Source organism: Erythrolamprus reginae, chromosome 1, assembly GCF_031021105.1.
Source record: "Erythrolamprus reginae isolate rEryReg1 chromosome 1, rEryReg1.hap1, whole genome shotgun sequence".
NCBI classification, from domain to species: Eukaryota; Metazoa; Chordata; class Lepidosauria; order Squamata; family Dipsadidae; genus Erythrolamprus; species Erythrolamprus reginae.
The window spans coordinates 226,362,242-226,388,285 of NC_091950.1; the positions used below are offsets into that span (position 1 = coordinate 226,362,242).

General features: G+C 40.9%; 1 protein-coding gene across 9 annotated transcripts in view; it reads left to right on the top strand.

Moving 5' to 3' along the window:
• ADARB1 (adenosine deaminase RNA specific B1) overlaps positions 1 to 26,044 on the top strand; it is a 74,336-nt gene that overhangs the window by 31,774 nt on the left and 16,518 nt on the right. For 5 of the 9 annotated variants that reach the window (XM_070732354.1, XM_070732355.1, XM_070732362.1 and 2 more), the window contains 3 exons: positions 6,914 to 7,842; positions 12,872 to 12,986; positions 14,938 to 15,106. In XM_070732354.1, coding sequence (XP_070588455.1) covers positions 6,914 to 7,842; positions 12,872 to 12,986; positions 14,938 to 15,106 — 1,213 coding nt within the window. Of the gene's footprint in view, positions 1 to 2,149; positions 2,185 to 6,867; positions 7,843 to 12,871; positions 12,987 to 14,937; positions 15,107 to 26,044 lie in introns of those variants that run through there. The other 4 variants (XM_070732358.1, XM_070732357.1, XM_070732359.1 and 1 more) reach the window with 2 other exon arrangements.

The following is a 26,044-nucleotide window of genomic DNA, read 5'->3' on the forward strand; positions in this document are numbered from 1 at the left end:
TTGTATTTTGTTTTTGACATGCCAAAAGAAATATTAAATATATTTATTTTAGATTATAGAATTAAATAATATAACTGATTGCTATTGTTCTGTAAATATGTCTTTGTCCTTTACTAGACAAAAAGTGCAAATTAGAAGATTTATAAAGAGATTTATTACCAGGGAGAGAATCATATATATATATTCTGCAAAATCAATAGGCTCATGATGCCACTAGGCTTTCCATTTTTAATATGTTTGTATGTGCATTTTGGTTTAAGTATTAGCATTGAATTTCTTTTGTTCAATTATATATCAGTAGATCTTTCTATGTGTTAAAGCAGAATGAGAAACTATTTTTGTGGGTTTAAACTTACCTGTTAAAATTCCATGAATGAAAATGTCTTATTCAATATTGAGAGAAGGGGGTTGCAAATACTGGAAAGGAAAAAAAAAGATTTGTAAATCTTATTGTAAACCAACTCCCAGAATTCCTGAGTCAATCATGCTAGCTAAATAAGATTTGTATTTCAACAAAATTTCCTTTTTTTGAACATTAAAATAGCTATTGCTATTTTACAATTACAATTTACAAGAGCCTATTGCTGTTTGTACGATTAACTTCTATAAGATATTGTTGCTGCTATTGTTTACTTTAGTAAGAAATTGTACTTGAAGAGCAGGTTCTTATTTAGTTAAATTTTCTAATCATATTTTAATATATACCATGACTTATAGCAATATGAATTAATGTTTGTTATATGCAGTAAGATATAGTGATAGCATATCTTTAAAAATATGTTTAAGGATAAGGGGCAGTTTCCTGGAGTGCAAGATAATTCAGAGCAAAATATTGGTAATTGATATTATTAATAATTATTTAAGGTGCAAGCAGTGATTGATGGAAAATAAGTATTTGGAATGTATAAAATACTGTACATACTGACAATATTGGGAAAATGCAAATGTGCTGAATTTTTTTTAAAAACATTGAAAGACCTAAAGCGTTTAGTATTGAGTAAGATTTGAAAGAATATTAATTTTATCAATTCCAATGCATAAGAAATAAAAGAAAGAACAGTGCAATTAAAAATGATTTATTATTGTAATAAATTGTATTATTGTATCTCTAAGAAAGCATATATTCATAAATAAGAATGATTTTCTAAATAGGAAAACTTCAGAAATATGTGATGTTATTGTGTTTATAGGATCAGATTACAAAAATAGTTAATAATGACTACCTGCCTGTGTTCTATGTTTTTATAGATGGGAACAATTTCCACTGAAACCAGTGTATTTGCTTCTGATTATTCATACAGAGTTTATATTTAGGTATTTACATGTGTAGCTAGAGGTGGGACGACATATTGAATCCTTCTTAGAGATATTGTATTAGGGCTGACCTTATCTAGGCATTGCGCTATTGAGGTGAAAAGTCCACCCCTCCTCCTTTTTAAAGTGCACGCAGCCTCACCCTACTCATTCAAAATGGATGGCTATGCCATGAGGCATTTTGCTGGATGACTTGGCCTCATTCTGCCAGACTGGATTCCTGCCCTGTATTAAATGAAAATGATATTAAATATTGAGCTGTTATAGAAATGCTGAAATAATAATTTATCTCTCTGTTATTTATTTTAAGGAGCCTATAGGCATACATATTTATTATTTGTTTTAGTACAAATCAAATTCAGAAATATTTTCTAACACAAAAAGCTGAAGGTAAAAACATTCCTTTGGTCCAGTGATAATCCAATTCACATATTTTGACGGTCTAATTTAAAACAATCTGAAATTTTCAAAACTATTTAATTGAAATTTTTATTGGGAAAAAATGTTCTAAACGTGCACAGTCTCCAAATTACATCATATGAATATAATGCTCTAACTGTGTTTTATCTGGATACTATCTTCTATCAAATTGTCCCTTGAGGTAAAATATGGGATATGGTGAAACATATTACAAAGGAAATGGTTCTTAGAAATGCAAACTATATGCAGCTTTATTTTATTTTCCCTTATTGCAAAAATATTATTTCTTGCTTTTAACTTGTATGTTTTACCAATCTCTTTCTATCCAGCTTCTTCTAATTTTCTGTTCTTTTGAGCACCGAAAGGAGTAACCTATCAAGCTTTTGTTGGAGGATGTTATAAATGAAAATTTAATAGCCATTCCATCAGCTTTGTCAACTAGGTGAAGTGGTGTGTGCATGTTTTAATTGTTAGGTTTAAAGCAAATTTAAATATATTATCCAGGATATCAAATGTTTGCATGCATAGCAGGCATTTCAAAACTTCTGTCTTTAGAATATTTTTCCTCCAGCAAAATATTACTTTTGCAGCATTTAGCTACATTGCATTAAAAATGTGGTGACTCTTTTTTTAAAAAAGGCAATGAATTACTGGGTTACAATTAAGGCTTTGACATTTAATATCTTTTTTTTACAAAATAATAATAACATAGAAAGAATTATTTAAAAACTATGAAAGATTACTCTCTGCATTACTATATATACTGTAAATATAAAATTCACACCATTTTTACAGTACTGTAGTGTGTATTGTAAGATTTTTAGCTTGAAGAGAATTGTTGGTCATCTTTTGTAGCATTTAAAGACTACCTAACTCAAATTTATGTTTTAAACTATTTATTTAATAGAAGTATATCCAATTTGACATCTTAAATCCTCAAAATAGGTCATATGCTGTCTTTTTGTTTTGTTTGCTCAATCTCACAGAGCAACTGGTGACAGATGACTCTATGATAAGAGAGAGGACACTTGAGCAGCAGAAAGTGGCCTAAATTTTCTTCATTGGGATTCATTTTCCGAATTAAAAGGAGCCTTCCTTGTCTGCCCTCACCTGCCTATACCACAGTTGACAGAGCTATGTTTGAGCTTAACTCATGACAATAGCCCTGGAATGAATCATAAAGCCAAAATGTCTATTAGAGTATTGACACTAAATAAGTTTTAAAAAGCATGAAAATGGGGTTGGAATTGGAATAGTATGTGCTACTCTTCTTAGGAAGTACTCAAGGAATTAAGAGGATGTGTACTTTCTCCCACCCAATAATATTTAACTTCATGATTACTCTGTTTTTCTGTTATTTCATGTAATCTTTTTATTCTTTTTTATGAAGCCTTTTTAAATTTTATTCAATTGTTCACATATATTTCATTAGTATAATTCTAACATCCTAGTCCAGTGATGGCAAACCTATGGCACGGGTGCCACAAATGGCACATGGAGCCATATCTGCTAGCACGTGAGCTGTTGCCCTAGCTCGGGGGTAGGCAAAGTTGGCTCTTCTATGACTTGTGGACTTCAACTCCTAGAATTCCCGAGCCAATCATGCTAGCTCAGGAATTCTGGGGGTTGAAGTCCACATGTCATAGAAGAACCAACTTTGCCTACCCCTGCTAGCTCAGCTCCAATGTGTGTGTGTGTGCTGGCCAGCTGGTTTCTGGCTCGCACAGAGGCTCTGGGAGGGCATTTTTGGCTGGGGGAGGGTGTTTTTACCGTCCCCCCAGTCCAGGGAAGCCTTTGGAGCTTGGGGACGGTGAAACACAAGCCTACTGGTCCGTTTCCAGCCTCCAGAGAGCCTCCGGGAGTGGGGGAAGCTGTTTTCGCCCTCTCCAGGCATTGAATTATCAGTGTGCACACGTTCTTTCGACACCTAAGGAATAAAAGGTTCGCCATCACTGTCCTAGTACAATCCATATGATGTCATAATATCTTGTGATGTCTGTGTTGGAAGGATTGTTCTTTTATACCTTGATTTCTAGTTTGGGATGACAACTAAAAAATGTTTGATACTATGTTACATCTACACCTTTATTAAGTTTATCTAAGTAAGGTATTCTAATTAATGTTAATTACTTCATTTCACTCTAATTTCACTTCCATTTGTATGTTTTCATGGTATGAAGCATATTCTACCATTAGCTGATAGTAATATTAATTCATAGGAAATCTATTAGGTAACTAAAGCTTTATTTTTTTTCATGCCAGATATATTGAAACTGTGACACTCTCTTCTTCCTATGTTCTTTCCCCTATTTCCCCAAATTCCTATATTCCAGGCATGAGTGCAGTTCCAACATGTTCAATATATTTTGTCCAGTAGTGGTAATTTCTGTTTCCATTCTGTTATGCAGAATAGAATGGGGATTACTGTACATACAACTGAATTGTGTTATTTACCCTTTTTCAGTCTGATTATACATATTTGCCTCTTTAATACCTATAGATCAAAGAGGTTTAGAAAGAGAAAGAGAAAGGGAAGGCAAGAAGAAATAGAAGGAAGCCTGAATGAGATAGGAAGGGAGGATGGCAAAAAAAAAGCAACATTGAACCAACAAAGCAATAAGATAAACATAGAATATATGTGTAAAGATTCTGTAAAAGAATGAAATGAGAAATGAGATGATAAATATGTGAAAATGTCTGTATCGGAATAAAAATAAAAAACTTTTTCGGGGGAAAATACCCACAGATCAAAATAAATTGCAATATCTTTCCTTATAATATATGGATTAACAGCACTTTATAACATTCAGGGATTCCAGGGATCTAAATTGAATGGAAATGAGTAGAAATAATGGATGGGTTTGAAATAGAGATGTTTAAATAAGTATGAATGTCATAATGGCATACATTTATAAATTAATTCATTCTGTCAAATTAGCTCCAAATTTGTTTTTTAAAGCAATCACAAAATCAGGGAATGCCCATTTTGCATCCATCCTTCCTAAGAAGGAGAGTTGATATAAAACTACCCCTCTGTGTCTCTCTGACTTGGTGTCTCTCCCTTCTCCCCTCCGCTCATGTATGTATGTATGTATGTAGGTAGGTATGTAGGTATGTAGGTATGTATGTAGTATGTAGGTATGTATCGGATAGGTTCTGGTTTCTCCAACTGCTGGTTCACTCCGAGGCGTGCCACATGGGCACGCATGTGTTGTGAACGCACATGCGCAGTACTTTAAAAAATCTCCTCATATGCACAGAAGCTAAAAAAAAGTTGGTGGCACCTGTGCGAACCAGCGCAGGAGTGTGGCTGGCCTGGGTCAGTGCCGGTTCTAGTGACCCAGGCCGCCAAGTTACTACCGGTTCTTTAGAACCACTCCGAACCAGGAGGAACCCATCCCTGGTATGTATGTATGTATGAATGTATGTATGTATGTATGTATGTATGTATGTATTAAACTGAGAAATATCTACTCATGTCATGAGAAATTGTACTTTGATGGAAATCAAAGTGTGATGCATTTCTTTTATACACCTTATTTAGTTTTATATGACAGCCAGGAGAATATATTTTCCTCCTTTCAAATTCTTCATCTTTCTTTCCATGCATTAAGTAAAGTGTGGTTGCAGATTGAGTTCGGAGAGGGGCGGAATACAAATCTAAGTAATAAATAAATAAATAAATAAATAAATAATAAATTGTCAGTCATTTTTTTCCAAAGAAGAAATTTCTTCTTTGTGATACAGATGAGCAAATAGCTTGATTCTGGAAAGATTGACTCAACCTTCCATCCTTCTGAGGTCGGTAAAATGAGGACCCAGATTGTTGGGGGCAATATGCTGACTCTGTAAAGTGCTTAGAGTGGGCTGTACAGCGATATATATGACTCAACCTTCCATCCTTCTGAGGTCGGTAAAATGAGGACCCAGATTGTTGGGGGCAATATGCTGACTCTGTAAAGTGCTTAGAGTGGGCTGTAAAGCGATATATATATATATATATATATATATATATATATATATATATATATATATATATATATATATGTCACATGTTTAAGCTGAATTTGAAAATTAAGGGAGACTAGGATAGATCTATTTCGGCCTTATTTTGGCCTCATCAGCTAGCCATACCCACTGGGACTTGAACCTGCAACCTTTGCCTTGTAAGGCAGAGAATTAACCTCTAGGCTACAGTATCCAATCCCTTCAGCTCTGTACCAGGGAAGGGTTACATTTTGTGTCGAATCACCCTGGTATATTGAAGGAACATCACAGCTCCTTTTTTGCCTCTCGGCCCAACCCAGGGCCATTTCCAAGGCAGTTAATTTTATTGATAGCCGACAATTCTATCTGTATGTGTCACATGTTTAAGCTGAATTTGAAAATTAAGGGAGACTAGGATAGATCTATTTCGGCCTTATTTTGGCCTCATCAGCTAGCCATACCCACTGGGACTTGAACCTGCAACCTTTGCCTTGTAAGGCAGAGAATTAACCTCTAGGCTACAGTATCCAATCCCTTCAGCTCTGTACCAGGGAAGGGTTACATTTTGTGTCGAATCACCCTGGTATATTGAAGGAACATCACAGCTCCTTTTTTGCCTCTCGGCCCAACCCAGGGCCATTTCCAAGGCAGTTAATTTTATTGATAGCCGACAATTCTATCTGTATGTGTCACATGTTTAAGCTGAATTTGAAAATTATGTATATATATATATATTTGTTTTCGTAGATTTTCACGGGTATATGTATGTAGATTGTTCTGAGTTCGGGTTTTGCCCTGTGTAATATTTTGCATGTCTATGCGACGTTTCGGTGAAATCACATTCACCATCATCAGGCTGAAGTTTTAAGCTTCGTGTTGCTGTAAATATATATATATATATAAGTGCAATTGCAAGTGCAAGATATCGGATAGATTGTTTTCATTTTAGAATTAAGGATATCATTTATAATATCTTTTAAAATATAATTTAATATTTTAATAGCTTCTCTGCTTTTAGAATGAGTACAAAATGTTTAAATAATTTGTGTGTATGGTTAATAAATGAATAACAATAATATTTGAGCACACATCACTTAACCAGTTGCAAAGGTAGATAAAGGAATCTCTAAATTTTACATTTACAAGGTCCTGCAACGAAGGCATTGTAAGTTACTCTTTCTGGGCACCGCAGGTTCAGGCAGCACTGATATTAAAGAGAACCGCAACATGGACAACATTCCACCTAAAGACGGGACTGTGCAAGGTGCTGGGGAGTGGAATCAGCTCCCTAATGGTGGAGGCACTAGCAGCAGGAAGCGGCTGTTGGATGAGGGAAGCAATGGCCATGCCAAGTTCCGCCCAAAGAAGAAAAAGAAAACTCCAGGTCCAGTGCTGCCCAAGAATGCCCTGATGCAGCTGAATGAAATCAAGCCTGGCTTACAGTATAAGCTCCTCTCCCAAAGTGGACCAGTTCATGCACCAATTTTTGTGATGGCGGTAGACGTTAATGGGCAGATGTTTGAAGGGTCTGGCCCCACAAAAAAGAAAGCAAAACTCCATGCGGCTGAGAAAGCTCTGAGGTCCTTTGTTCAATTCCCTAATGCGTCAGAAGCTCATCTAGCAATGGGTAGAACTCTTTCGGTAAATACAGACTTTACTTCTGACCAGGCCGATTTCTCAGACACCCTCTTCAATGGGTTTGAAAATCCGGTTCAGTCTGACCATTCCTTTTACTTGGAATCCAACGGAGATGGTTCCTTTACCTCCAGTCCAGATTTCAGCCTCTCGTCCGTTGTGGCCAGTAGTTTTATCCAGTCATCTCTCCCTGCCCCATCACCATATGCATCAAGCAGTGGGAAGAATCCAGTGATGATACTAAATGAACTTCGACCAGGGTTAAAGTATGAATTTATTTCAGAGAGTGGAGAGAGTCATGCCAAGAATTTTGTAATGGCTGTATCAGTGGATGGCCAAACGTTTGAAGGTTCTGGACGGAACAAAAAACTGGCAAAAGCTCGGGCAGCTCAGTCAGCTCTCGCATCCTTGTTTAATATGCAGCTGGACCAAACACCATCTCACCAACCTATTCCTAGTGAGGGCCTCCAGTTACACTTGCCACAGGTGAGAAAAAAGATACAAGGGTATTTATGATGCAAATTTTTACAGTGCTGGGATTGTTTTTAATCGTAATTCCAATTATACATAACATTCTTGTATACTACTAATATATTTCTGCCAGGTCTCTTAATTACATTTTGTTTATTGCTTAGGAAAAGTTATGATTTTTTATTCCTGAGAATATTTTATATTGCTAAGAAAATAGGCCTAGTAATCCTGAGCTTTAGGTATGATTTGATCAATTCTACTTTTATGCAAAGTAAAACCTGTTTAGAATAGGGTGGAACTAATATTACAGTGATCCCCCGTTTATTGCGTCCCCAACCATTGCGAACAGGGTACTTCGCTATTTTTCAACCCGGAAGTCAAAATACCATCTACGCATGCGTGCCCGTTTTTTCTATGGGCACGCATGCGTAGATGGCAACCGGGAGATCAGCTGCTAGGCGGCTTCCCTGGGTCTTCCCCCTCTTGCTGGCGTCAGCGAGGAGTTTCCCCACCGCCCACGCAAACTCCTCGCTGCCGCCCGCCCTTCGCCCGCCCACGCCGTTCATTCTCGCCGCTTTCGAGCTGAGTCCTGAAGCGAATTCGCTCCCGGACTCAGCTCGAAAGCGCCGAGAGCCAGCGTGGACAAGCCGTTCGTTGGCGCTGGCTATCGGCGCTTTTGAGCTGAGTCCGGAAGCGAATTCGCTCCCGGACTCAGCTCGAAAGCGCCGAGAGCCAGCGTGGACAAGCCGTTCGTTGGCGCTGGCTATCGGCGCTTTTGAGCTGAGTCCGGAAGCGAATTCGCTCCCGGACTCAGCTCGAAAGCGCCGAGAGCCAGCGTGGACAAGCCGTTCGTTGGCGCTGGCTATCGGCGCTTTAGAGCTGAGTCCGGAAGCGAATTCGCTCCCGGACTCAGCTCGAAAGCGCCGAGAGCCAGCGTGGACAAGCCGTTCGTTGGCGCTGGCTATCGGCGCTTTTGAGCTGAGTCCGGAAGCGAATTCGCTCCCGGACTCAGCTCGAAAGCGCCGAGAGCCAGCGCCCCCCGGACCTCCAACCCGGGTTTGGGGGGCTGCTAGGAAGCCCCCCATGCCGGCGGCAAACAGCCGCGCCGCCCCCAATCTTCGGCTCCTCGCTAGCGCTGTGGGAGTAAAAACACCATCTGCACATGCGCAGATGGTGTTTTTACTTCCGCAGCGCTACTTCGCGAAAACCCGCTCGTTGCGGGGGGTCCTGGAACAGAACCCTCGCAACGAGCGGGGGATCACTGTATAATATTGTTTTTTTATTACGAGTAAATATTATACCAATGTTGCTTGCCAGAAAGCCATGGTAATTTGTATAACTTAATAATATCTTGCCAAAATCAATTGGTAAAACATGTAACTGCTTGTAGAAAAGCAAGTCTGAAGATGACTCATCTAAATGGTTTGTATGCTGCTACTAACACTGGTATTCAGTCACCCATTGCATATTATTTCCCCATAGATGTGAATGTCTGCTATTTCTTTAAATAAAGAATAGTTTTCAAACACATTGTTTCCCCGATTGAACATGGTAATAATGAAGGACACTGCTTGTACCATCACCAGGTCAAATGTTCGTTGTCCATTTAAGAGGTAAAACTGCCCCCTCTCTGTTCCTAGACTTATTAGATTTTTGGGACATTTGGATCCCTTGAGGGTTATAGAGTCCATTGTTGGTATAAATGGCAGTCCTCTGTATAATTTTGCAAACAACACTTGTTCTCATTGTTTCTATAATGCCTTTTAGTACTACATGGCTGATTGCAGGGATAAGGCCAAGAATCCTGGAATTTATTATTATTATTATTATTATTATTATTATTATTATTTATTAGATTTGTATGCCGCCCCTCTCCGTAGACTTGGGGTGGAATGCTGAACCAAGAGCTGTCTGTACCATTGGAGATGGACACCAGTGTCTTTCTGTATTGCTAAATCTTCATGAGACATTTGAGACAGGGAATAAATGTTCACATTCTACTTCACTGAAGTTTTGCTCATAGATTTAATTTTGTTTGTAAAGTGTGTTATTAAATGACTAAGAATGAGATACAATTTAGCCTAAATAAATTAAATGTAAACAGCGATATTAAAGTATAGAGTTAAAAATAATAAAAATGAAATATCAGAAATATGTAAAACCTTAAGCATAGAAGCAAAGGAAAACCAAAGTTTTGAAAGGATTTTTTAAACTAAAAAAAATAATAGAGTGTGGTAGACAACACACCTTTGGGAGACACACTTTACACATTGAGGGGGAAACACATTGAGGGGGGTATTTGCGTCGGATGCGGAATAAGCACACGGACCACAGAGCTAGGTTTTATGAGTCACTTTATTTAAATCTAGACCCGCATAGGAAGCCAATGGGAAGGAACTTCTGCTCCAAACATCCTTAGGCAACTATAGATGAAAAGTCCTTGCCTGCAGTGGAGGCCGACGAGCCCAAAATTGGAAAGGGTGGAGAGTGGCGACCGGTCCCTTTTATGTAAGGTCTCTCCACCCAGCCTCTTGGCCCCCAACATGCCTAGCACCAAGCGCAGGGCCTCCTGAGCAATCACACATGATCGGCCCATTACAAAGCCTCCGTTGGTGGTGGCCAAGTGCATACGGCCCCGCCGCAAATGTCAGCCAGCCTTAAGCGGATGGCCTTTCACATATCCTGAGTTGCTATCTATGTAAAGATACATTGAGTAGAGTCATCACTCTGAGGGGGATTATGTATACAGAAGAAAAACTCCTTCAAATACTATAGGTCCTAAAGAAATAAAATTCTAAAATCTCACGCCAATTTTTTGTTAAATTGTGTTGCATTTGTCCTGTCCATCAGTTATCCCGCTAGTTTTTCAAATGTACTGAGTCATCCCAAGACAGCCTATAACACATCATGTCAGTACTGCAGTTCTAGATTGGTTGGCCTCTGCAACCTCCAAATTTCCCAAAAAACGAACCCAGCAAATGACCAAGGCAGTTTCATTGTCCAAATCAGGCCCAAATCCCTGGAAATATTGAAACACTACATTGCTCCTTGGCCAAAAGATCCAGATATATAGAATCCCTCCCCTCCTGCTGAATAATTATGTGATTAAGAGTAAAGGGAGGGGAAATAAAATTGTGTGGCGTTCCATGTTTCATAATAGTACCATAGCATGATTATATATTTCTCATTATTAATGCTGGAAAAAATAATATGGATAAAAATACTTGATAAAATAATAATATGTTATTGATTGTGATACAAATATAGAAACTGATTTATAAGTTGCTTGACTTATAAGGTTGGGATTTGTGGAGTAGAAGATTTACCATTCCTTTTATTCCTTTCCTGCCCAATCTGAATCTGAATCTGAACTATAAGGCAAACAAATTTGATAACTAACTAAATAACTAACCAACTAAATTCATTTCTCTATTGTGTAGGTTTCAAAATAATTTTTCCCTCTATTGTTAGCTTTTAGAGTTGCTGTACCTTGCCACAAATCTCCCTCAATGTTCTCCCAGCTGACAAAATAAATAAATAAAATAAATAAATAAATAAAAAACCCTCCATCATGCATTTTGATTCCCCTGAAGATGTTACCTAGCCTGGTAATGAATCGTTTGAAACCAACACACAAGCTCAGAGAATGAGCATCCACTCTCATCTTACACCTGGGCTACAGATATTCGCCACTATAGTGAGCTGCATTTAAAGAGAGCAAGTTTGGCGTAGTGATAAAGGCGCCAGGCTAGAAACTGGGAGTCTTTGAATAAGAACCCTCCTGAGGCATGGTAGCCAACTGAATGATTTTGATCCAATCATTCTCTCAGTCCTAGGAAGCAGACAAAGTCAAACTATGTCTGGACAAGTTGCCAAGGAGACTGGAGAAACTTGTCCAGGGAGTGGCCAGGAGTTAAGGCTGATTGAAGGCACATAGAGTACATACAGATCTGCGTAAAATCAGAGATAAAGGAATCTCAAAGTTTATTATGTATACTCAGAGTCGTTGGGTGTTATAGCATTCTTGCAATTTTAAATTTTAAAAAATTTAACTCACACTCCTTAAATATGTTGTGTTTGAACTGGCCAATTCTGCATTTTGTTCAGCAGTATAAAAGATCTGACCAAATGTTATGTTATTTTCTTCTCTATTTAGCATTTACTGTTTATATTCAATGTATATTTCATAATTATCCCCTCTAGTGAGTAGTTTACTGTGACAATTTTAAAACTCTTCATTTGATTTTTTAAAAGAATCTTTTATTCTTAAGATTTAAAATACTTTGAAAAATTGGCATTTTTTGTAGTTTTGATAAAAAAATCATAATGAATGTCTTCAATTATAATTATTAATCTGGGGGTCGGGACCCCTTTGGGGGTCAAACTACCATTTCACAGGGGTCATCTAAGATCATGGAAAAAGACAATTTCCCCATGGTATTATGAACTAAAGCTTCTATTCTGACACCTTGGAACATATTTTTACAATCCGACCAATCAGGCATTTACAGTGGGAGTGTCCCTCTGACCTTCCTGCCAATTCAGCTTAAAGCTCTGTTGGGAGAATTGGTGCTAGACTAATGGTTGGGGGTCACCCAGTGATGGGCTCCTACGGGAACAGTCAGGAACGCAGTTCCGGTAGCAAAATTTGGAGCTCCACCCCAGAGCACCCAATTTGCATGAAAGATGCTGAAACAAAATGCATAAGCCATGCCCACAGTGTGGTAGTAAAAATTTTGGTAGCCCATCACTGGGGTCACCACAACATGAGGAACAGTATTAAGAGGTTGCAGCTTTAGAAAGGTTGAGAACCACTGAATTATATGATATAGGACTGACCTCGCTGAAGCAGAATCTTCCTTTAAATCAGTTTTAAGTTTCTGATTATCTGTTCTAAGGGATGCCACAGAGCATAGCATGATAATGCAATGGAAATGGATACATTAATTTTAGTATTACAAGGGCAGGTTTTTAGTATTCATTTTAAAGTCAGAAAGAGATTTGTGTTTCTGAACTGTCCAACATACCAATATAATTTTTGCAGGTTTTAGCTGATGCTGTTGCACGCTTGGTCGTAGAGAAATTCAGCGATTTGACAGATAACTTTACATCACCTCATGCACGTAGAAAAGTGCTAGCCGGTGTTGTCATGACAACAGGTAAAAACAAAACAAGACCAACCTGCCATGCAACTGGGTTCTTTATCCCCTTGTTTGTATACAAAATAAAGTGATCAAGGTAAATAGATATTTCCCCTTTCTTTCCCATATTTAATAATGTGAAATCTCTTCATGCCAAAAATTATAATCAGCAATTCATATTTAATTGTAATCTCTACATGTTATATTTTAATATTAACCACTATTGGGCATGTGTACATATGTATGCAAATCATTTTTTTATTTCTTTTATTTTAAAGCCCCTTTTGTTTTTTGCTTATTTATTTATTTATTAATCAGATTTCTATGCCTAGGACTCAGGGTGGCTCACAGTAAACAGTTAAAATAACATGAAGAAATCTAATGTTAAAATATTCCAGAAATCTCAATACTAAAACCCATAAAAATCTAACTTAAGTTACATTCTAAACCCCCCATATATTAATAAACCAATCATTCACATTCATTGCATTCTTCATTCATAGGCCGGGGAAGATTATTATTATTATTATTATTATTATTTATTGGATTTGTATGCCGCCCCTCTCCGTAGACTCTGTAGATGTTAAGATTTCAGTGGCCCCAAGCCTGTCGGCAAAAATGGGTTTTCAGGACCTTATGGAAGACTGGGAGAGTGGGGGTGGTATGAATCTCCAGGGGGAGTTGATTCCAGAGGGCCGGGGCCACCACAGAGAAGACTCTTCCCCTAGGCCCCGCCAGACGGTATTGCTTGGCTGATGGGACCTGGAGAAGGCCAACTCTGTGGGACCTAACCAGCTGCTGGGATACATAAGATTGAAAACGGTCCCATAGGTAATCTGGTCCCATGCCATGTAGGGCTTAATTATATAATGAAGTAGCTATTTATAATGATCAAATACTATAGTATCCCAATGTAATAAAAGTTTAACAACAGCATTGCTATTTACTGTTAAAATGTTATAATCATGTATATTTTATCCATGATATATTCAGTACAATATATCAGAAGGATAGAGATATTTTGACCACAATGGACTGGAATTCACTGAGTTAAACATATTTTGTTGGCATGGCACCTATAATCCATAACATTATACTGTCCCATAAATAGAACTGATTGATATACTAGTGAAATAAATTATATATTGAGAGAAAGAAAAAAAATGAACAAGGCGGAGAAAAGGAATCAGTAATGATTCTAAATTCTTTGACTTCTAAAAAGTTATGTTTTATTCATGTCCATATATGTATTTCAGTTAGTTAACAATTATAATGAACAAATATATCTATTTTAATCACATTGATTAACAATATGTAAATAAAATGGTGATAAAAGCACCCAGTTTAAATTTATAGTTAATATCATTTCATATTTGTTCGAATTCTACAAATTAGAATCTGATATTTTAAATGATGTTGCCCATAGACAATCAAATCTACTATCCGGAATGTCTGAAAATTCAATGCATAGTTTAATTGTTGAAACTCAGATGGAACAAAAAATGCCTGAATTTGCAAGACAGGAAGCTAAATATTTTTTCTCTAAAATTCACCTGGCCCCACTGTATCTGATATGTATAGTTTGGATTAAATAATTAGCTTGGCCACTGTAATCTGACTTAATTGTATGGATATTTTTAGTCCATCCAAGAAATTCACCATAGCTGTATGGTTTGACATTATAATGTATAAAATCCAGGCTATGGAAATTAATAATTTGCTCAGCTTAATAAGATTCCAGATTTGAAAGGCAATCCATACAGAAATATATGTTTATTCACCTGTAAATATCTGCGATAAATTTAAAGTTCAAAATTATTTAGAGTTGAAAATTAACTTGCAATTTAATTATTGAAATTATTATTAAATTATTTTTATTAGATAGTGTCCATTAGGTTACATGTTTAAGATGACTGGAGAGGGGGAAAAACCTTTCTATAAGTCTTTTCTCCCGAAACTGATTTTCCAGGTACTGATGTGAAAGACGCTCAGGTTATAAGTGTTTCTACAGGAACAAAATGTATTAATGGAGAATATATGAGTGACCGTGGTCTTGCTTTGAATGATTGCCATGCAGAAATTATAGCTCGGAGATGCCTACTTAAATTTCTTTATACACAACTTGAATTACACTTAAGGTAAGTTCAAAGCACTTTTATACTACAGAGTCAAGTTCTATAGTATGGATAGGATCACAGAATATTGTGTTCATATGAATTTCTATGAATATATAATACACCTCATTAGATGCTAAGTCATAATTCTGGAAAAAATGGTTTGATCTGATACTTTCAGAGAGAATAGAATAGAATTTTATTGGCCAAGTGTGATTGGACACACAAGGAATAGCAGTTGAACATCTCTGAGATAATGCAGATAGGAATTCATTTTGTATTACTATCAGATTTAATCGAATCTGATCTAATTCTATTGATATTTAGGAGATTGCTCTTACACAGGTGCATGGATCTTCAGTTTTTCAATAACGTGTAAAATAATCTTTAAGCATTAATTTATGCTTGGCTGTATGTATTAAGACACTTTAAAATTTCTTGGAAATGCATTCAGAACAAAATGCAGCAGTTTGGCTGCTAATCAGTTAAAGGTACAAATATAATGTGTTATTGAATGATCAGTACACGATTGCCAGACACATTTTAAAACTTTAGTATAACTTTCAGAGCCATGAATATGTGCAGGGTGGGGGTGCATTACATTAGGAAACATTGTCAGAGGTGTCAAACTCAAGGCCCAGGGCCTAGAACAGTGATGGGCAACCTTTTGAGCTTGGTGTGTCAAAATTCGCCAAAAAACCGAGCATAACTCGGGTGGTGTGTCACCTTGAGAAAAAAACACTCTCACTCTCTCTCACTCTCTTCCTTCCTCTCTCATCTCTCACTCTTTCTTTCTTGCTCTCTCTCACTCTCTCTCTTCCTTTCCTTTTCTCTTCCTTCCACTTTTTTCTCTTTCTCTCTTTTCCTTCCTTCCCCTCTTCCCCTCCCTCTCCCTCTCTCCTACTCTTCTACTCTTCCTCTCCTGCTTTTCTTTCTCTTCCTCCTTCTCTTCCTCCTCTCCTTTTCTCCTATTCTTCCTCTCCTGCTTTTCTTTCTCCTCCTCCTTCTCTTCCTCCTCCTCTCCTTTTCCTCCTCTTCCTCTCCTTTTCCTCCTCTTCCTCCTCCTCTCATTTTTCCTCTTCCTCTTCTCCTTTTCCTTCTCCTCCTCCTTCTCTTCCTCCTCCTCTCCTTTTTCTCCTCCTCTTCATCTCCTTTTCCTCCTCTTCCTCCTCCTCTCATTTTTCCTCTTCCTCTTCTCCTTTTCTTTCTCCTCCTCCTTCTCTTCCTCCTCCTCTCCTTTTTCTCCTCCTCTTCCTCTCCTTTTCCTCCTCCTCTCCTTTTTCTCCTCCTCTTCTTCTCCTTTTCCTCCTCTTCCTCCTCCTCTCATTTTTCCTCTTCCTCTTCTCCTTTTCTTTCTCCTCCTCCTCCTCCTCCTCTTCCTCCTCCTCTCCTTTTTCTCCTCTTCATCTCCTTTTCCTCCTCCTCTCCTTTTTCTCCTCTTCATCTCCTCCATTTCCTTCTGGTTCTCCTTCTCCTGCTCTTCCTTCTCCTTCTCCTCTTCCGCTTTCTCCTCCTCTCCTTTTCCTCCTCCTCTTCCTCTCCTTTTCCTCCTCCTCTTCCTCCTCCTCTCATTTTTCCTCTTCCTCTTCTCCTTTATCTCTTCCTTCCTTCCTCTCTTCCTCCCTTTCTCTCTCCCTCTCGTTCACTTTTCTCTCCCTTCCCTCCCTCCCTCCTTCTTTCCTCTCCTCTTTCCCTCCCTCTTTTTCACTTCTTTCTCTCCACGTCTCCGGCGGGCAGACGGCTTTGCTAACTGGCACAAGGCTCAAGCCAGCTGCCCGGGAAAGCCCTGTGCCAGCCAGGAAAGCCGGCTTTACGGGAAAGCAGCGCGCTTTTCAAATGTGCTGCTTTCCTGCTGCAACTCTTTCCTGAGCAGGGGGTGGGGCGCCCGAACAGAGGCGGCGGCGGCGGGTTCAAGGGACCAACAGCCGGTCCTTTTCAGGGCTGCATTGTTGCAGCATCTGAGGCCGCCGCTGCCTCCGCCTCCAGGCAAAGGGATCTCCTCGGTGGGCGGCCTCGGAGGCTGCAACAACGCAGCCCCGAAAAGGACCGGCTGTTGGTCCCTTAAAGCTGCCGCTGTCACCCACTGCGGAGATCCCTTCGCCTGGAGGCGGAGGTGGTGGCAGCCTCAGACGCTGCAACAACGCAGCCCCGAAGAGGACCGGCTGTTGGTCCCTTGAAACCGCCACCGCCGCCTCTGTTCGGGCGAAGGGATCTCCGCAGTAGGCAGCAGCAGTTTGAAGAGACCAACAGCCGATCCTCATTGAGCTGAGTTTCCTTTGGCTTCCTTCGAGGCAGCAGGTGAGCTTTGCAGTTTTGCCTCGAAGGAAGCCAAAGGAAGCTCAGCTCGGGGGCAGGCCTGAAGCAGCCGCCGCCTACTCTGCCCCACGCTTCGGCCGCGCCGGGGCCAAGTAAACTGAGGCTAGGCCCGTCGCCCCGGCTCCAAGTGCAGGGCCTGGGCGAGTAAGCATTGGGAGGGCCTCACCGTCGCTTGGCGGGAGAAGAGTTCCCCTCCCCACGATCCGGGACGGCATGGCCGTCAACAAGTTAGTGCGCAGGGGTCCTGATGGCTTCCTTACGGCCCCCTCCAGCCACTCTTGCAGGGCTTCCAGGCTTCCCGCGGGGCAGCAAAGAAGCAAAAAAGCGGCACTGGAGGGACCAAGACGGTCTGCAGCTGAGCGTCTGGAGGAGGAGGAGGAAAGCCAGGGGGCGGGGAGAAAAGCGGGCCTGCAATTGGCCAATTTCTTTCTCGCCTTCAGGGAGAGGAACTGCTGCTGCTCTGCCATAGGGTGCTTTCCTCCCCGCCCCCTGGCTTTCTTCCTTGCCACCGCCAGACGCTCAGCAGCAGAGTGGAGGGGAGATTCGGGAGCTTATGGTAAAATCTCGTACGTTGCCGGGGGCCGGGTAAATGGCCTCAGCGGGCCATAGTTTGGGGACCGCTGCCCTAAAGCTCCCCGTTTCTCCAGCTGCGTGTCACTGAAAATGGCTACGCGTGTCATAGGTTCGCCATCACTGGCCTAAAATAACACTTTTTATATTTACGTGTGTGTGTGTGTGTGTGTGTGTGTGTGTGTGTGTATATATATATATATATATATATATATATATATATATATATATATATGTTTGTTTTCGTAGATTTTCACGGGTGCAGGTATGATGGTCTTGGTATATTCGGGTTTCTTCCCGTGTAGGATTTGGAAATTTCTGGCGACATTTCGACGACGTCACACTCGTCATCTTCAGAACACTACAGCAAAAGAATAATCATGGAAGCCATCGAGATAGAAATACATCCCCAAAATATGAACAAGCGGGATGATACCTCTCGCTTACCAGACATCTGGAAACCAGCCCTCAAACGTATCCCAGCCATAGAAACCAGACTCAGAACACACATTGTAAAACAATCAAGTAGCCTGCAAGTTCCAACTACTCAGGATATCACGCCTAATCTACAACCATTAACTAATTAGCATACCTCAGCTACATCAACGACCCCAATTGTTACCCCACTGACTCACCAGGGAGTTTCTACACAGCAGGCAATTGCTGAGCCATCAAACCACACCCAGCCACCAGTATTTATAGAAGGAAGGAAGCTCAGGTCTCGCAGTGTTCGCCTTAGAACAAGGACAGAAACACCAGCCTGAAGATGACGAGTGAGACCTTGTCGAAACGTCGCCAGAAATTTCCAAATCCTACACAGGAAGAAACCCAAATATACCAAGACCGTCATATATATATATATATATGTCACATGTTTAAGCTGAATTTGAAAATTAAGGGAGACAACAACACAAAGATTGGAACTTTAGCCTGATGATGGTGAATGTGATTTCACCGAAACGTCGCATAGACATGCAAAATATTACACAGGGCAAAACCCGAACTCAGAACAATCTACATATATATATATATACACACACACACACACACACAGTGGTACCTCGGTACTCGAACGCTTCCTTTCTCGTACATTTCGGATACCGAACAAAATGTTCGGCAAAAATTTGCTTCGGTATCTGAACAAAAATTCGGATACCGAACAGCCACAGAAAATTTTGTTTATTATCCGAAATGAGGGGACGGGGTGAGAAGGAATGGGAGTCGGAATCCGACACGCCCATTCTGGCCGCCCACTAAACAGCCTCCCAGTCGTGCTCCAAGCTGTAGGGAGTGGGAGGGGGGCGGCTGCAATACCGGCAGTTTCGGGGGGGCTCCTTTCCTTTAAGCAGTTACACCAACTTTCTCTTTCCCGATAGTAGCGACGGCAGCAGAGGCTTTCCTTAAAGCAGCAGCAGCGCCGGGAACGTGAGATGAGAAAGGCAAGCGTCTGACGTTCCCGGCGCTGCTGCTGCTCTAAGGAAAGCCTCTGCTGCCGTCGCTACTCTCGGGAAAGAGAAAGTTGGTGTAACTGCTTAAAGGAAAGGAGCCCCCCCGAAACTGCCGGTATTGCAGCTGCCCCCCCACTCCCTACAGCTTGGAGCGGAAGGGTGTAGGAAGGGTGGGGCTCCCCGCCACGTCTGGGCTCCGCTCGCTGCCCGCTTCCTCTCCCGCGAGCCTCCCGCCGCCAGCCGAGGGGACCAGCCCTGCTCCCGCCTCGGTGCCCTTCCCGCCAACGCACTGCCCGCCTCGCCCTCAGCGTCTCTCCGCCGCGGACCCTGCCTCACTCTGACACGGCAACGTGACTCGGGGCGAAAGGGAGGCGGCCGCGGGCACCTCAGGTGGGTCCTCCTTCCTGGCCCCGGTCGAGGCTGGCAGGCTGGCAGGAGCAGGTCCACAGGTGAAGCCGCCCTCCAACTAGCCCCCCCGAAACTGCCGGAATTGCAGCCGCCCCACCCTTCCTACACCCTTCCGCTCCAAGCTGTAGGGAGTGGGGGGGGCGGCTGCAATACCGGCAGTTTCGGGGGGGCTCCTTTCCTTTAAACAGTTACACCAACTTTCTCTTTCCCGAGAGTAGCGACGGCAGCAGAGGCTTTCCTTAGAGCAGCAGCAGCGCCGGGAACGTCAGAGGCTTCCCTTTCTCATCTCACGTTCCCGGTGCTGCTGCTGCTCTAAGGAAAGCCTCTGCTGCCGTCGCTACTCTCGGGAAAGAGAAAGTTGGTGTAACTGCTTAAAGGGAAGCCGAACCACTGAGAAAAGGAGCCCCCCCCCGAAAATGCCCCCACCCTAACTACAGCTTGGAGTGCCTAGACCTCGTATCTTTATCCCATAGGAAATAAAGGAAATAGGGGCTGGAAACCAATTAAACCCATTTCCATTATTTCCTATGGGATAAATTAATTCGGTACTCGACCAAATCGGTTCTCGACCACACTTTTGGAACGGATTATGGTCGAATACCGAGGTACCACTGTATATATATATATATATATATGTATATATGTATATATGTATATGTGTGTGTGTGTGTGTGTGTGTGTGTATATATATATATATATATATATATATATATATATATATATATGTGTATATATATATATATATATATATATATGTCATATGTTTTTTTGCTGAATTTGAAAATTAAGGGAGACTAGGATAGATCTAGTTCGGCCTTATTTTGGCCTCATCAGCTAGCCATACCCACTGGGACTTGAACCTGCAACCTTTGCCTTGTAAGGCAGAGAATTATCCTCTAGGCCAGTGTTTCCCAACCTTTTTTGAGCCGCGGCACATTATTCATATTTTCAAAATCCTGGGGAACATTGAAAGGGGGGGGGGGGCGGGCTAAAGAAAAGTTTGGACAAAAAAACCCTCTCCTTCCCTTTCGCTCTATTTCTCCCTCTTTCTCTCTTTTCCTTCCTTCCCTTCTTTCTCTCTCTCCATCCCTCTTTCTTTCTTTCTCTCTTTTTTGCTCTCTTTCTCTCTCCCTCCTTCCCTTTCTCTGTCTTTCTCTCTCCCTTGCTCTCTCTCTCTCTCTGTCTCTCTTGCTATCTCTTTCTTGTTTTTTTCTCTCTCTTGCTCTCTCTCTCTTTCACTGTCTTGCTATATGTCTCTTTCTTTCTCTTTGCCTCTCTTGCTATCTCTTTCTTTCTCTGTCTCTTTCTCTCTCTCTGTCTCTCTTGCTATGTTTCTCTTTCTTTCTCTTTCTCTCTCTCTCTGTCTCTCTTGCTATGTCTCTCTTTCTTTCTCTTTCTCTCTCTCTCTCTGCCTCTCTTGCTAAGTCTCTTTTTCTCTTGCTGTCTCTCTTTCTTTCTCTCTCTCTCTGCCTCTCTTGCTATGTCTCTCTTTCTCTCTCTCTTTCTCTATCTCTCTTTCTCTGCCTCTCTTGCTGTCTCTCTTTCTCTGCCTCTCTTGCTATGTCTTTCTCTCTCTCTCTCTCTGTCTCTCTTATATGTCTCTCTTTCTTTCTTTCTCTCTCTCTCTCAGCTGACTGCAAGTGGGAGCCCTGACGGCGGCAGCTGGACGTGCTGCTGGACACCGTATATGCCAGGCCCGCAGCGCCAGCATGTACGACGTCCAGCAGTACGTCCAACCGCCACCGTCAGGGCTCCCGCTTGCAGTCAGCTGAGAGAGAGAGAGAGCTCCCTCTCGCCGCCGCCTGGAGCTCCCTCTCACCGCCGCCATCTCCCCGCGACTGCCTGCGGCTGCTGCAGCCTCCACTCCCGCTCCTACCGCCAGTGCCCTCCCGCTGGGCCACAAAGGACACTTGCCGCCGACGCCAGGGAAGCTCCAGCTGGGCGGGGCACTGCCAGTACTTCCGTCCTGGGGCTCCCGCTCGCAGCTGTCCCCCGGCTCTTGCTCGATGCCGCGGTTTTCAGCGCTCTCCTGCTGGGCCACAAATAAGGAAGACGGGAAAAAGGCGCGAAGAATGGAGCTCTCCTTCTTCCTGCCTTCCTTCTTTGGGGCCCAGCAGGAGAGCGCCGAAAACCGCGGCATCGAGCAGGAGCCGGGGGACAGCTGCGAGCGGGAGCCACAGGACGGAAGTACCGGCAGCGCCCCGCCCAGCTGGAGCTTTGCGGCACACCTAGCCGTGTCTCGCGGCACACTAGTGTGCCGCGGCACACCAGTTGGGAAACGCTGCTCTAGGCTACAGTATCCAATCCCTTCAGCTCTGCACCAGGGAAGGGCTACATATTTTTGTGTCGAATCACCCTGGTGTATTGAAGGAACATCACAGCTCCTTATTTGCCTCTCGGCCCAACGCAGGGCCATTTCCAAGGCAGTTAATTTTATTGATAGCCGACAATTCTATCTGTATGTGTCATATGTTTTTTTGCTGAATTTGAAAATTAAGGGAGACTAGGATAGATCTATTTCGGCCTTATTTTGGCCTCATCAGCTAGCCATACCCACTGGGACTTGAACCTGCAACCTTTGCCTTGTAAGGCAGAGAATTATCCTCTAGGCTACAGTATCCAATCCCTTCAGCTCTGCACCAGGGAAGGGCTACATATTTTTGTGTCGAATCACCCTGGTGTATTCATATATATATATATACACATACATACATACATACATACATACATATATATACTGTATATAGTATATACTATATATAGAAAGAATATATAATTGTTTATATAGAAGTAATCCCCATTATTTTAAAATGTTTCATAATTTAGAGAAGCCATACTTAATGGCTTAAATGAAAACATATGCAGGAACTGAAATATACACCAGCAGTCATAAATTGACAAGGCTCCAATTGATAAATGTTGGGTGGTAACTCAAGATGTTTTAGATTGCTTCATTTGTTTCCTCTTGAGATGTTACAAATAATTTTTATAATTATTCTGAATATATATGAAAGTTTTGGAAATATTTGAAATAAATTGTATGATCGCTTGTCTTCTGAGGAAACAGGAACATTAATATCTGTCATCTTAAATCCCCGAAGGGAAAAAGTTCTATCTGTAACAGCCTAGAAGCTTTAATATAACATTATTTTTCAACATAGCCTGTATGACAAATGGTCTGAAAGTGGTATAGCTTAGACTAGGGGTCTCCAACCTTGGCGACTTTAAGCCTGGCGGACTTCAACTCCCAGAATCCCTCAGCCAGCAAAGCTGGGAGTTGAAGTCCGCCAGGCTTAAAGTCACCAAGGTTGGAGACCCCTGGCTTAGACCAGTGATGGCGAACCTGTTCTTGCGTGTGAAAAATGGGAGTGCGAGTGTGCACTAGTGAGCCTGTGTGCCTGCACACAATCCTCCCACATGTGCCACACTGCACATGCTCACATTTTCATGCATGTGCAACCCCCCATTGGTCTGCTTTTTACCCTAAGGCTTCCCTAAACCCACTGGAGTGCAAAAACAGCCCAATGAGCAAACTTCAAGTTTGCCTATTGGACCGTTTTTCGCCCTTGAGAAGCTTGAGGAGGCTTCCCTGAAGTCCATTTTTCCAAACTTCCGGTTTGCCCATTGGGCCGTTTTTCACACTCTGGAGGCTTTGGGGAAGCCGTCTGAAGTCTGGAGAGATTAAAAATGGCCTTTCCCAAGGCTGAAAATCAGCTGGCCAGTCTGTGTGCCACCTGTGGCATGAGTGCCACAGGTTCACCATCACGGACTTAGACTATAGAGTTGAAGTATAAGTTGGACTAGATGACTTCCAAGTCTCATCCATCTCAATTTTCTATCGTCTAACTAATTTTGATGCTAGGACCACACTTTGTTCTGTTTTGTAGTATCACCAGTTGATTAAAGGATAGTTTTTGGTTATTGAACTTACCGTATATACTTGAGTATAAGCCGACCCGAGTATAAGCCGAGGCACCAGTTTCGCCACAAAAAAAACTGGGAAAATTTATTGACCCGAGTATAAGCCGAGGTTAGAAAATGCAGTGGCTACTGGTAACTTATAAAAATGGAAACCAATAAAATTACATTAATTGAAATATCAGAAGATTACATGTTTTAGAATATTTATTTTAAAGAAAACAAGTAAACTAGCTCTGTAAATTTAAAACAGGATTCTTTCTCATCTCATCATTAATTGGATTTACATTATTGTTCTGTTTTTATATATGCTGTGAGCCACCCTGAGTCCTTGGAGAGGGACAGCATACAGATCCAGTTAATTAAATAAATAAATAAATAAATAAATAAATAAATAAATAAATAAATCTGTATATCCAAACAGAGCTTCAGCATTAGCTGCTGTGAGGTTATCAGCATAGAAAACCAGATAGGTAGGTAGGTAGATGATAGATAGATAGATAGATAGATAGATAGATAGATAGATAGATAGATAGATAGATAGATAGATAGATAGATAGATGATAGATAGATAGACAGACAGACAGACAGACTAGTGAGACAAGCAAAACTTGCAAAACACAGACAGCTCTTGTGGTTTTGTATCCTAAATATGCAGGTCCTATTAAGAATCAAACTCATTTTTAAAATATGTAAAATGCTTCCCCTCATACTTGCTAATTGAAACTTGCTCTCAAACCCACTTTATAAATGGCAACTTTTAAAGATCCACAAACACACTTTAGGAATTCCTGTCTAGCTCTTGCCTTATTAGTTCCTATCCAAGCAAGGATAGAGTCTTCGGAGAGGGGCGGCATACAAATCCAAGTAATAAATAAATAAATAAATAAATAAATAAATAAATAAATAAGGATAGCAACTACCACAAAATACCATTTTTTAAAACAGTTTAAATCCTTTCAAAGGAGGGGGAGGAGAATATGACAGCAGGGGGCCTTTTTAATCCAACTAAGGGCAATGCAGAGAGAGCAAGGAATAGTTACTGTAAACCTGTTGACAAATACACACAGGGAGTAAAAAAAAAAAGCCTCCGGGTTTCAGCAAGAGGTAGCTGGCTTTTTTCACGGTGTGGGGGAGAGGGGGCACACACACACACACACACACACACACACGACCTCACCGGCTTTCCATTGCTTTTTCCCCCTCTCGGTTGGAGCACATAGCTGGCTCCTTTGCTTGAGCCAGGGAGAGGAAGAACCAGCCCCACCCCTTCCACAGCTCCTAAGGCAAGCGAGAGGGGGAAAAAAGCTGGTGCCTCCTCGCTCTGGCTCAAGCAATGGCACCCTCTTGTGGTGACTTTGTCAATGACCCGAGTATAAGCCGAGGTTGTGTTTTTCAGCCCATTTTTTGGACTGAAAAACTCGGCTTATACTCGAGTATATACGGTATATCTATTTTAACTAGTTATCTATTTCGGCCAGGTTTCCACAAGGTGGTTAAGGCTATTTATGCTAACGTTTTCCCCTGATTTTCAGATATGAGAGAAAGTCTTTTGTACTTGTCGGAGGATGCCACGTTGTCTGTTTTCTTGTGATATTTATTTTTGCAGAACTCCTCATGAAAGATTTTTGAGAATTAAAATTGGTAATGCATACTATAAAATTAATATCTGTCTAGATGTGTACTATGCAGAAAATACTTTTTCTGCATAGCACAATAAATAAATTTTCAATACATTTTTATTTATTGTCTTCATTTACATTTTCAGCACAGATAAGTCATTAGGACATAGAGACAGCTGCAAAACTGATATAACATTTTCTTAAGCTACTCAAACAATCATAGAAAGCTTTTAACATTGAGTTAAACAGAAACTTAGGTTTTAAGCAAATTGAATGTAAAATAACTAAAGCAGATCATTTGTTCTTAATTTTCTTTATTTATAGTGTTACTGTACTAAACTAATTAAAGGAAAGTATGAATATTAAAGTATTAAAGAAATTTACTTAAACTTAATCATAATAACAGTGGAGAGGGAGGGAAGTGACTTGAAAATTGTTATAAATAGAAAATTACATTACAAACAGCATATTCTGAATTTCTCGTGATTTAATGTGACCTCTTAATGATATAAAGCAAATTCAAATTAATCTATAGGTCACATAAGAACTAAGAACAGTACTACCAATTTACTTCATTTGTTGATAAAAAATATTGCATAACAGCCACATAGTCTTTTAAAGCCTAGTATAGAAATCGTGGCTACTGTGACATAATAATTAAAGTGTAGAATTGGCATTAG